Source organism: Salvelinus namaycush, chromosome 9 (genome assembly GCF_016432855.1).
Source record: "Salvelinus namaycush isolate Seneca chromosome 9, SaNama_1.0, whole genome shotgun sequence".
NCBI lineage: Eukaryota > Metazoa > Chordata > Actinopteri > Salmoniformes > Salmonidae > Salvelinus > Salvelinus namaycush.
In genome coordinates, this window is record NC_052315.1 from 19,634,136 (window position 1) to 19,647,683 (window position 13,548).

At 45.5% G+C, this 13,548-nt stretch overlaps 1 protein-coding gene across 1 annotated transcript in view; it reads right to left on the minus strand.

The window, feature by feature from the left end:
- Positions 1-213: 213 nt before the first annotated feature.
- LOC120053185 (serine/threonine-protein kinase STK11-like) overlaps positions 214-13,548 on the minus strand; it is a 45,420-nt gene continuing 32,085 nt past the window's right edge. Inside the window, exons 9-10 of the mRNA XM_039000347.1 lie at positions 4,344-4,630; positions 214-735 (exon numbers count right to left, since the gene is read on the minus strand). Of these exons, the coding sequence (XP_038856275.1) occupies positions 4,386-4,630 (245 nt within the window). The 3' untranslated portion in view covers positions 214-735; positions 4,344-4,385. The remainder of the gene's footprint in view (positions 736-4,343; positions 4,631-13,548) is intronic.

The following is a 13,548-nucleotide window of genomic DNA, read 5'->3' on the forward strand; positions in this document are numbered from 1 at the left end:
GTCATAAGGTTTGTAATCTCGCCCAACAGTCAGCTCTCTTTCTCTCTCTCTGAACCTAGAAATTGAGCCTGGGGACGAGGTTCTAAAGTTTCAAACTGCCTATTGTTTGATTGACCAGATACATTTATAATACAGCCACAAATAAAGAGAAATCACTGAAGAAACAGCTGGTGAGGTTGGGGTGCGTTTTATATCAATAATAATGAAACACATATTGTTGGGAATAAAACCCTGAAACAAAACCCAGACGCAAAATGAAAAACCAAGCCAAGACATTCCTGAATAGTTATGTATGCTTGGCGTATCTATAGATCCCTTTCTTTTAGCCTGCATAGCATGCAGTTGATACATTTTATATAAATGATCATTATTATTACCAATATTGTAATTTATTGAAATGATCAATGTCATTCAATACACATCACGATGTGCGCTTTAATACAGAGTAACTGTAGGATAAACAGCGTAGTAGTCTAAAACGAGGTACATTAATACAGAGGGATCCCAGAATATGATTTGCAGAGGGGGGGAAGTCCAAGTCCTCCTACCCTCTTCTTCTTAATTTCTTTCTGGTGCTTCACTCTTGGATCATCATCATCGTTATGTTGTTAGTCTTCAGACAGGCAGATCAAGTGAAACAAACCACTGTAGTGCAGCATGTCCTGCTATCGCATCCTGTAGGCCAGACTGTCAAAACATTCATCTCCACAACATCAGGAGCAGGGAATTAGAGACCTACGAGGGAATCAAAACACACAATTAGCTCAAGACTTTTACAGTATTACTCAGTCAGTCATTTAACATTTACACAATACAGTTAGAGATGTCTGAATAATGGAGGATTCACATTGTAATACAGTCTATGACACCAATGGAACCAAGGTTTTATGGATAGTGTCCTGCATCTGTATCTGTCCAGCCATTCAGTTGGCGCTGTAAGCCTCCCTGTGGCCACTCTCAGTGAGTGGGATGCCGCCCACACAGAATCAGCCAGCGTGACACGCAGAGACGGATGTGGAGGATTTCCCTCTGTGAACCAACCAGGCAGCAGGCTGTTACTGCTGGAATCTGCTGGACTTTCTGTCAGACAGCAGGCAGTTACTGCTGGAATCTGCTGGACTTTCTGTCAGGCAGCAGGCAATTACTGCTGGAATCTGCTGGACTTTCTGTCAGGCAGCAGGCAATTACTGCTGGAATCTGCTGGACTTTCTGTCAGGCAGCAGGCAGTTACTGCTGGAATCTGCTGGACTTTCTGTCAGACAGCAGGCAGTTACTGCTGGAATCTGCTGGACTTTCTGTCAGGCAGCAGGCAGTTACTGCTGGAATCTGCTGGACTTTCTGTCAGGCAGCAGGCAATTACTGCTGGAATCTGCTGGACTTTCTGTCAGGCAGCAGGCAATTACTGCAAGAATCTGCTGGACTTTCTGTCAGGCAGCAGGCAATTACTGCTGGAATCTGCTGGACTTTCTGTCAGGCAGCAGGCAGTTACTGCTGGAATCTGCTGGACTTTCTGTCAGACAGCAGGCAGTTACTGCTGGAATCTGCTGGACTTTCTGTCAGGCAGCAGGCAATTACTGCTGGAATCTGCTGGACTTTCTGTCAGGCAGCAGGCAATTACTGCTGGAATCTGCTGGACTTTCTGTCAGGCAGCAGGCAATTACTGCTGGAATCTGCTGGACTTTGTCAGACAGCAGGCAGTTACTGCTGGAATCTGCTGGACTTTCTGTCAGACAGCAGGCAATTACTGCTGGAATCTGCTGGACTTTCTGTCAGGCAGCAGGCAATTACTGCTGGAATCTGCTGGACTTTCTGTCAGGCAGCAGGCAGTTACTGCTGGAATCTGCTGGACTTTCTGTCAGGCAGCAGGCAATTACTGCTGGAATCTGCTGGACTTTCTGTCAGGCAGCAGGCAATTACTGCTGGAATCTGCTGGACTTTCTGTCAGACAGCAGGCAGTTACTGCTGGAATCTGCTGGACTTTCTGTCAGACAGCAGGCAATTACTGCTGGAATCTGCTGGACTTTGTCAGACAGCAGGCAATTACTGCTGGAATCTGCTGGACTTTCTGTCAGGCAGCAGGCAATTACTGCTGGAATCTGCTGGACTTTGTCAGACAGCAGGCAGTTACTGCTGGAATCTGCTGGACTTTCTGTCAGACAGCAGGCAGTTACTGCTGGAATCTGCTGGACTTTCTGTCAGACAGCAGGCAGTTACTGCTGGAATCTGCTGGACTTTGTCAGGCAGCAGGCTGTTACTGCTGGAATCTGCTGGACTTTCTGTCAGACAGCAGGCAATTACTGCTGGAATCTGCTGGACTTTCTGTCAGACAGCAGGCAGTTACTGCTGGAATCTGCTGGACTTTGTCAGGCAGCAGGCTGTTACTGCTGGAATCTGCTGGACTTTCTGTCAGACAGCAGGCAGTTACTGCTGGAATCTGCTGGACTTTGTCAGACAGCAGGCTCCAGACTGCAGCCAGGACCTCGATCAGTCCGACTTTTACCAAACACAATATCCTGTCCAGTCCATTACGCCCAGTCTCAGCCAGGCTGTGAGTCATTCATTGCACAAACTAATATAGATTGGATGGTGTCCCCCTCCTCCCACACCACCATGTCCTCCATTCCACCCTTCTCTCCCTTATTGTGAAAAGGCTTCTCAGTATTCTCGGATGTCTCTGGGATGATGCTGTGGAGGAGTGATCACCCTCTCCCCCTCGGCAGACTGCGTGGGAGATGCCTGCATGCCGATGACTCAGAAAGGATGCCGCTTGGCTCGTTGCTGCTATTGGACAGCTATTCCATTTCTCACTGATTAGCTGTGGTCCCAGATCCATCCATGTGACTGACGGCATAAAAACAAGTTGGAGATGATGTCATCTTATCAGTCACACTCAATTACATACAGTACTGTAGATGATGTGGCATTTCAAATATGACAATACAATTAGTTCTCCGGATTATTTTATTTTAACTCATTATTTTGAACAAAAAGTCAGACAAATCGTTTTTTTCATATAGCACCATCACAGTGTTGTAAACTATGATAAAATGGCCAAAAACATGTGGGTTAGGAAGGAATATTCTTAGTATCAGAAGTATTCTTCAATCAGCATCAGAATCCCCTATTGGCTCGGGAGATGGTGTGAGGGTATTTGTGTTGGAACACAATGCATTTGTATGATCCTGTTAACCATGCAGGAGTACAGCAGCACATTTGATGGGATCCTTCATTTCTCCTTCAGAAAGAAGAATGTGAGGTGTGAGGCAGGGGGAGCTTGATAAAGAGTCAGAGCGCGTACTCAGGAATGACTCACAGAAAGAGACTGAGGGAGAGAAAGAGGAAGAGAGGAACCCACATGAATAAGCAGGTGCCACAGGGGGAGCACGGAGAGAGGGAAAGAGAAAAACAAAAAGGGCCAACAGAGAGAAAAATATATAGAAAAAGAGGGAGAGAAGAGAAAACCCTCAAAAAAGCTGATTATGCTGCATCTCCCTTCCATGCAGTCCGCCCACACAATCCTCCTCTCCTCCTCTCCATCCATACAGAGCATCAGCGTCAGTCAGGGCTCTTCCTGCCTCCCCCACCCCTCTCAGCACCCTAAACTGCGTCATCCAGCCCCCATCCAGGCTCTCCACCAAACCAGCCTGCCTCTCCTCTTCTCTTCTCTCTCTCCCGGGAGACACCCAGGCAGCACCACTCCACTGTTCTATTTGGCTCCATAATTACACTCAGACTCTTCTGGCCTGTTGTTTACATTGAGAGTGTCTCAGAAGAAAGAAATCAAGGCACTGATGGATAAATACTCCAGGCAGACTAAATCAGAATCTTATTTCCCTGATATGTTGGGTGGGGGCATACATTTTCAATTAGCTGTATGTTTCAGTAGGGGATCAAGGGATCAGTTCATCCTTGTATTTGTATTTATTAAGGATCTCAGAGAAGAGAACATCTCAGATAAGACAACATCTTAGTTGGATTAAGTAGCATTATCATCTCAAGGTCACAGGATCAGCCCCAAAGGGTGTCTCCATACACTTAAGTAATAAGGCACGAGGGGGTGTGGTATATGGCCAATATACCATCGCTAAGGGCTGGTCTTATTCACAACACAGAGTGCGTGGATATATTGGACATATACCACAAACCCCCGATGTGCCTTATTGCTATTATAAACTGGTTACCAATGTAATTAGAGCAGTAACAAGAAATGTTTTGTCACACCTGTGGTATACGCTCTGATATTGTCAGCCAATCAGCATTAAGGGCTCGAACCACCCAATTTATAATTAGATGTAGACCACAACATTGTACAGGTGTCCTGTATGACTACTCCCTCTCCTCACCTGTCCAGTGTGTGTTCAGGGCTGGGGGTCTCGGGGCTGCTCTCACTGCTGCTTACAGTTGGACAGCTTGCGGATGCGGCTGTAGGTGGACACTCCTTTGCGTGAGGGGTTGGAGGAGGAGCTGGAGAGGCGTGCTGATCGGGACCTGGTTCTGCTGGTGGTTGGGTAGTGGTCCTGGTCTGTCTCTGTGTCTGTGCCGTTCACACACAGGGTCAAGAGCCCCAGCCCCGGCCTCACACCCCCCCCCTGGTACCCGTTCTGCTCCAGCCCGTCCTCATGCACCCGTCCTGGGGAGAAGACACAGAGACGCAGGGGTTAGCGGTCAGCGGTCTGAGATGGCTCACTAGAGAAACATACAGTATGCTGTCAGCCATCTTGTTAGACTCCGGGTAGAAGTCGGCTTTATGCACAAATCTAGGATCAGCTTACTCCCCCAAACCATTAGGAGGAAATGACAAATTGACATTAGATCTGTGTCAGATACTGTAAGTGTCTAGTAGGAGGAACTTTTTCCTTCTCACCTCCACACACTGTTAGAAACAGGTCAGAGTAACCAAGATAATGAGGGAGGTGAGCACAGAGAAGCTTTGAACAACAGTTTGTAGACAGACAGAAAGTGCTGGGAGACTTGCTAAATGTGAGCCTATTTTTACTGTGTGCTTTTACAAAATGTAGGCTTATTTTTAACTTGTGCTTCTGTGGTTTGCATTTTTACAGAGATGGTTGATGACAGGCGCTTTTGACTGACTGGCTAATTTCTAAGATTCTTTTATTAGGACATTTTGCATAGAAATCAAAAACTGCAATTCACAAACACAAGAAAAAGCACATTCACACATTAACTGTCAATAAAAATTAAAATGTCTCGCCTACAGAGAACATATTTAATTTCAAAGTGTTTCATGCTATTTCTGTGCTCTTCACTGTGTGAAAGCACAACCTAAAACAGCCTGCTTCATTTACAGCTGATATAGTTCTATCCACTAGCACAGCTATCTACATATAGCAAACAGCATTCCCACTAGCACAGAGCACAGCTATCTACATATAGCAAACAGCATTCCCACTAGCACAGAGCACAGCTATCTACATATAGCAAACAGCATTCCCACTAGCACAGAGCACAGCTATCTACATATAGCAAACAGCATTCCCACTAGCACAGAGCACAGCTATCTACATATAGCAAACAGCATTCCCACTAGCACAGAGCACAGCTATCTACATATAGCAAACAGCATTCCCACTAGCACAGAGCACAGCTATCTACATATAGCAAACAGCATTCCCACTAGCACAGAGCACAGCTATCTACATATAGCAAACAGCATTCCCACTAGCACAGAGCACAGCTATCTACATATAGCAAACAGCATTCCCACTAGCACAGAGCACAGCTATCTACATATAGCAAACAGCATTCCCACTAGCACAGAGCACAGCTATCTACATATAGCAAACAGCATTCCCACTAGCACAGAGCACAGCTATCTACATATAGCAAACAGCATTCCCACTAGCACAGAGCACAGCTATCTACATATACAAACAGCATTCCCACTAGCACAGAGCACAGCTATCTACATATAGCAAACAGCATTCCCACTAGCACAGAGCACAGCTATCTACATATAGCAAACAGCATTCCCACTAGCACAGAGCACAGCTATCTACATATAGCAAACAGCATTCCCACTAGCACAGAGCACAGCTATCTACATATAGCAAACAGTATTCCCACTAGCACAGAGCACAGCTATCTACATATAGCAAACAGCATTCCCACTAGCACAGAGCACAGCTATCTACATATAGCAAACAGCATTCCCACTAGCACAGAGCACAGCTATCTACATATAGCAAACAGTATTCCCACTAGCACTGAGCACAGCTATCTACATATAGCAAACAGCATTCCCACTAGCACAGAGCACAGCTATCTACATATAGCAAACAGTATTCCCACTAGCACAGAGCACAGCTATCTACATATAGCAAACAGTATTCCCACTAGCACAGAGCACAGCTATCTACATATAGCAAACAGCATTCCCACTAGCACAGAGCACAGCTATCTACATATAGCAAACAGTATTCCCACTAGCACAGAGCACAGCTATCTACTTATAGCAAACAGTATTCCCACTAGCACAGAGCACAGCTATCTACATATAGCAAACAGTATTCCCACTAGCACAGAGCACAGCTATCTACATATAGCAAACAGTATTCCCACTAGCACAGAGCACAGCTATCTACATATAGCAAACAGCATTCCCACTAGCACAGAGCACAGCTATCTACATATAGCAAACAGTATTCCCACTAGCACAGAGCACAGCTATCTACATATAGCAAACAGTATTCCCACTAGCACAGAGCACAGCTATCTACATATAGCAAACAGCATTCCCACTAGCACAGAGCACAGCTATCTACATATAGCAAACAGTATTCCCACTAGCACAGAGCACAGCTATCTACATATAGCAAACAGTATTCCCACTAGCACAGAGCACAGCTATCTACATATAGCAAACAGTATTCCCACTAGCACAGAGCACAGCTATCTACATATAGCAAACAGCATTCCCACTAGCACAGAGCACAGCTATCTACATATAGCAAACAGTATTCCCACTAGCACAGAGCACAGCTATCTACATATAGCAAACAGTATTCCCACTAGCACAGAGCACAGCTATCTACATATAGCAAACAGTATTCCCACTAGCACAGAGCACAGCTATCTACTTATAGCAAACAGTATTCCCACTAGCACAGAGCACAGCTATCTACATATAGCAAACAGCATTCCCACTAGCACAGAGCACAGCTATCTACATATAGCAAACAGTATTCCCACTAGCACAGAGCACAGCTATCTACATATAGCAAACAGTATTCCCACTATCACAGAGCACAGCTATCTACTTATAGCAAACAGTATTCCCACTAGCACAGAGCACAGCTATCTAAATATAGCAAACAGTATTCCCACTAGCACAGAGCACAGCTATCTACTTATAGCAAACAGTATTCCCACTAGCACAGAGCACAGCTATCTACTTATAGCAAACAGTATTCCCACTAGCACAGAGCACAGCTATCTACATATAGCAAACAGTATTCCCACTAGCACAGAGCACAACTATCTACTTATAGCAAACAGTATTCCCACTAGCACAGAGCACAGCTATCTACATATAGGGCCAGTTTTCCCAGACACAAATTAACACTAGTCCTAAACTAAAAATCATGTTCAATTGAGATTCTTAACTGAAAATGTGTTTCTTTTGTCCAAGACTAGACTTCTGTGTCCCAGTAAACCGTCCCCTAGTGTAGAGTAGCTGATCCACACTGAAGTTGTTCAACAACAGAACTTCAGACAGGAAACCCACGTATTAGATGACAACACATGTGGTCTTGGCATTAGCCTCTGCTCCTTCAGGGGAGCTCACTGCCAGAGCAATGCATCAATGATTACCATTATTAATCAACTACAGGCAGTGATTAAGATATATACCAATTCCCCTCTGAGAAGAAAAGCAGCCAAACAGGAGCAGGCTGGGGTGCAGGTGAGCTAACAGAAAACAGACTAGTATAGAGAGTAGCAGCAGTAGTTACAGCAGCAGCAATATGCAGCTGGTTTCACATCCTTATAGAGAGCAGAACATGTTACATCTGTCAGTCATCTGTTGCTTGAGGAACCAAGATTACAAAGTGTCTAACAGGTAAGTAAAATATGTCAAGTTGAAATAGGAAAATAAAACTCAAACTACATGACAATAATAATAATGAAGAGTCATGATTTTTCATGAATTGGGCCATGAGTTGGCCCTGATGTGAACACAGGTTCACAAAGCACCAGATGACTAAAGCCACACTCATAACGACAATCATCCCCATAATTAACCAAAATGTACATCCGCACATTATTAGACTTGTTCAATCAGAAATCCAAGCGCTCTGGGCATTCTCAGCAAATGAATACCAGCTAAATGAAGTCTGTCTGGGCGCGCTCTCTCTTCCTTTATCCCCCCCTGTGAAGCTGTCGACACTGGGCTTACTGATTAGCCTGGGCCATAAATAAGTAATCAAAGGCAGCACAGCGACACTCGGGTTGCCCTCATCAAACTCCCCGTCACAGCGCCTCTCTACCATCATTGACTCACGACTCTAACAGTGGCTGACCTGTAAAGACCTGCATCTGCCACCCCCTCTTTGACGACAGCAAAGATGACAAAAGAAAAGGTAGAATCATACAGTGTCAGAGCAGAGCGAGAGGGAGGAAAGGAGGGAGAGAAGGAAGAGAGAGGGATATACAGTGCAAGTGTGACTAAACTGACCGCAGCGGGATGACTCACCCAGTTGCCATGGCAACTTAAACACTCGCTACTCTCTAATCGGCAATTTCAAACTGCTGCTTCTGGAGCCGGCGAGCGGAGGGAGGAGGGGGAATGTATGTTTGCGGAAATCATTGTAATAAGTGGTGGTGGTGTTGTGTGTGGGCACAAACTGAGCAAGAAAGGCTGATACGGGGGTCACAAACCAGGACGTTTGACGTCAAATACACCACAGGTCATATGCACACCTCCCTCTCTTTCTCAAAAACACCTCACTGCTCTAATGTAGTCAAGCTATGGCTCCCTCTATAGTGGGATGCATTGTTGCACAGTAAGAGTTGGTGCTGCTGAGGTGGTTTCTAGTCTCTAGATAAGCAGCGGTGGTATACTGAGCTTCCCTACACACATATAAACCCCTTAGGAATTCTAAAACCTCTTAATGCTTCAGCCTTCAGCGGAATGACAAAGAGAGAGCGCGAGAGAGAGGGAAAGATACAGAGATAGAAAGATATGGATTAATGGAGGAATGATGAAGAATACAGGACTGTGTGTTGTGTAGTATAGGAGGCTCAGACTGGGGAGGAGTTGGGCTGGAAAATAGATTACTATATGAACAAATTTAAACTCAATTGAATTTGCAAATTTCTATAACACTTCTACATACTCACTGTAGTTCTTCTTTCTCACAAATCAGCCTCCCAACAGGCATTGCCCTACAAAGCCACGCAAGTACAAATGATTGTGATTCCAGTTATTTTGAAGCTCTATTCTACATGTTTTAACAGCCACAGCATGGCACAGAGAGCAGACACACAACAGATGGCAGCAAGGGAAAATGAAAGTATAGTGGATATCATTTCACAAATACCTTCCACAGGCCGCCCAACAGCGGAAGCAGCGGTGAATCAAATCGAAAATACAAATCATCTTTTTGTGCTTCCCTTTGAAGGGGAGAGGTGGAAATGACATTTTCCCCCAACATAAACAAGATTCAGGTTTAAATGGGCTTAACTTTGATTAATCGGCAACAAATAATGCACAAGAAACCCCAGCAGACAAATTAAAGACTGCTGTGTAGGGGAGGAAAGGTAATTGAGGGAAAGAAGAAATACGTGATGGATAGTCCCGCTCCATGTTGTTCTCATGTAATTGGGTAAGGCCAGATTGGACACGTTATCACAGTTCAAGCAAGCTCATAAAACTCTATTGTGGAAAGATGAATAATGTAATCTACTTGAAAGCTAATATAATAAAACAATTTCCATCACTTCTTATCTCTAATATAAGACAAGAAAGAAAAACTAGGAATGATTGAATGAGTGTTGATTTTGAACTTCACTGTGTTATCAGAGAGGAGGCAGTTTGGGCAGTCTTTTATATGATGACTCAGGTAGGCTAATCACTGCAGTCAATAGGAAAAATTAGCAAATAAACCCAAAACTAACCCACTAGAATGAGTCATTAAAACAGGCAAGTAGCTGTATGGTCTTATGGCATCTATCAAATGTACTGCTATCAGTGAAAAATCTGAAGATTACAGGGACAAAGGAAGAATCAGATTTCAGATTGTATGGCATCTAGGAATCTAATCTAATCTTTTGATGTCAAATGCCTGATGTGCTTTTTGTATTCATTCGATACTGGATCCCTCCCGTTTTGAGGTTCTGAAATGTATAGTAGGCTATAGCCTTGAAATACATTGTTTTCTGTGTAGTGTGCCCTACATCACAGCCAGTGCCTAGGGCTTTAGCAGTGGGCCAAGAATGACTATACTGTGTCTCTAACCAGGGCCATGACACCAACAACATACAGTAATTAGCCAAGGCAGGCGAGGACATATTGAGTGCTTCTAGCACCTTATGTTACAAAACAAGTACAAGACAGCAACATAAGTCTACCTTCAGGCCACAACTACTGATATACCAGCCTGTCACATTCAACAATGTTAGTGCCAATGTCATCAAATATAATGAATCAGATATCATGTGAAAGTCCAGGCAAGCACATCACAGCATCTGCCTTGTGTTACTAAGAGAGAAGTTGACTGAGTGATTAGAGAAAGAAATGAGTTCTTCCATGGAAAGTGGAAATGAACCCCATGACCAAGTCCATGGACATTCTCTGAGCCTGACGCAGTCAACTTCACCTGCTCTGCTCCTTCCTCCATGGACATTCTCTGAGCCTGACGCAGTCAACTTCACTTGCTCTGCTCCTTCCTCCATGGACATTCTCTGAGCCTGACGCAGTCAACTTCACCTGCTCTGCTCCTTCCTCCATGGACATTTTCTGAGCCTGACGCAGTCAACTTCACCTGCTCTGCTCCTTCCTCCATGGACATTCTCTGAGCCTGACGTAGTCAACTTCACCTGCTCTGCTCCTTCCTCCATGGACATTCTCTGAGCCTGACGTAGTCAACTTCACCTGCTCTGCTCCTTCCTCCATGGACATTCTCTGATGAACTTTAAAAGTTTCTTCAAGTGCAGTTGCAAAAACCATCAAGCGCTATGGTGAAACAGGCTCTCATGAGGACCACAACAGGAAGACCCAGAGATACCTCTGTTGCAAAGGATAAGTTCATTAGCCTCAGAAATTGCAACCCAAATAAATGCTAGAGTTCAAATAACAGACACATATCAACATCAACTGTTCAGAGGAGACTGCGTGAATCAGGCCCTCATGGTCGAATTGCTGCAAAGAAACCACTACTATGGGACACCAATAATAAGAAGAGACTTGCTTGGGCCAAGAAACACGAGCAATGGACATTAGACCGGTGTAAATCTGTCCTTTGGTCTGTTGAGTCCAAATTTGAGATTTTTGGTTGCAACCGCCGTGTCTATGTGAGACGCAGAGTAGATGAACGGAGCTCCGCATGTGTGGTTCCCACCGTGAAGCATGGAGGAGGTGTGATGGTGTGGGATGGTGTGGGTGTGCTTTGCTGGTGACACTGTCATGATTTATTTAGAATTCAAGGCACACTTAACCAGCATTGCTACCACAGCATTCTGCAGCGATACGCCAACCCATCTGGTTTGCACTTAGTGGGACTCATTTGTTTTTCAACAGAACAATGACCCAAAACACACCTCCAGGCTGTGTAAGGGCTATTTGACCAAGGAGGAGAGTGATGGAGTGCTGCATCAGATGACCTGGCCTCCACAATCCCCCAACCTCAACCCAATTGAGATGGTTTGCGAGCAGCCAACAGTGCTCAGCATATGTGTGGAACTTTAAATAATGCCACTTTAATAATGTTTACATATCTTACATTACTCATATGTATATACTGTATTTTATACCATCTATCGCACCTTGCCTATGCCGCTCGGCCATCGCTCATCCATATATTTATATGTACATATTCTCATTCACCCCTTTCAGATGTGTGTGTATTAGGTAGTTGTTGGGGAATTGTTAGATTACTTGTTAGCTATTACTGCACTGTCGGAACCAGAAGCACAAGCATTTCGCTACACTCGCATTAACATCTGCTAACCATGTGTATGTGACCAATACAATTTGATTTGAAACTCTGTTGGAAAAGCATTCCAGGTTGAGAGAATGCCAAGAGTGTGCAAAGCTGTCATCAAGGCAAAGGGTGGCTACTTTGAAGAATCTCAAATAGACTATTTTGATTTGTTTAACACTTTTTTGGTTACAGTAACGTCCTGACCAGAGTTCTTATGTGTTTTGCTTGTTTAGTGTTGGTCAGGACGTGAGCTGGGTGGGAATTCTATGTTGTGTGTCTAGTTCGTCTGTTTCTATGTTCAGCCTGATATGGTTCTCAATCAGAGACAGCTGTCAATCGTTGTCCCTGATTGAGAATCATATATAGGTGGCTTGTTTTGTGTTGGGGATTGTGGGTGGTTGTTTCCTGTCTCTGTGTTTGTGTTCTGCACCAGCTAGGACTGTGACGGTATGTTCTTTTGTTATTTTGTATAGTGTTTTTGTTTTGTCTAATTAAATGCATTATGTCAAATTACCACGCTGCACATTGGTCCTCTGATCCTTCTCGCCTCTCCTCGTCTGAGGAGGAGGACGACTTAGACTGCCGTTACAGAACCACCCACCAAACAAGGATCAAGCAGCGTGGCAACGGGCAGCAGCGACAGCAGCAGCGGTACCAGGAGGAATGGTCATGGGAGCAAATATTTAACGGAGAAGGACCCTGGGCTAAGGTTGGAGAATATCGCCGCTCTCGGGAAGAGATGGAGGCAGCTAAGGCCCAGGAGCGGTGGTCTGAGGAGGCAGCACGGAAGCGGGGCTGGAAGCCCGTGAAGAAACCCCAACAATTTCTTGGGGGGGGGGGGGGGGGCTAAAGGGTAGTGTGGCGAGGGCAGGTAGGAAACCTGCGCCCACTTCCCATGCTTACCGTGGAGAGCAGGAGTACGGGCAGACACCGTGTTATGCGGAAGAGCGCACGGTGTCTCCTGTACGGGTGCATAGCCCGGTGCGGGTTATTCCACCTCCCCGCACTGGGCGGGCTAGAGTGAGCATTGAGCCAAGTGCCATGAAGCCGGCTCTACATATCTGGCCTCCAGTACGTCTCCTCGGGCCGGTGTACATGGCACCAGCCTTACGCATGGTGTCCCCGGTTCGCCAACACAGCCCAGTGCGGGTTATTCCACCTCCCCGCACTGGACGGGCTACGGGGAGCATGCAACCAGGTAAGGTTGGGCAGGCTCAGTGCTCAAGGGAGCCAGTACGCCTGCACGGTCCGGTATATCCGGCGCTACCTTCCCGCCCCAGCCCAGTACCACCAGTGCCTACACCACGCACCAGGCTTCCAGTGCGTCTCCAGAGCCCTGTTCCTCCTCCACGCACTCTCCTTGTGGTGCGTGTCTCCAGCCCAGTACCTC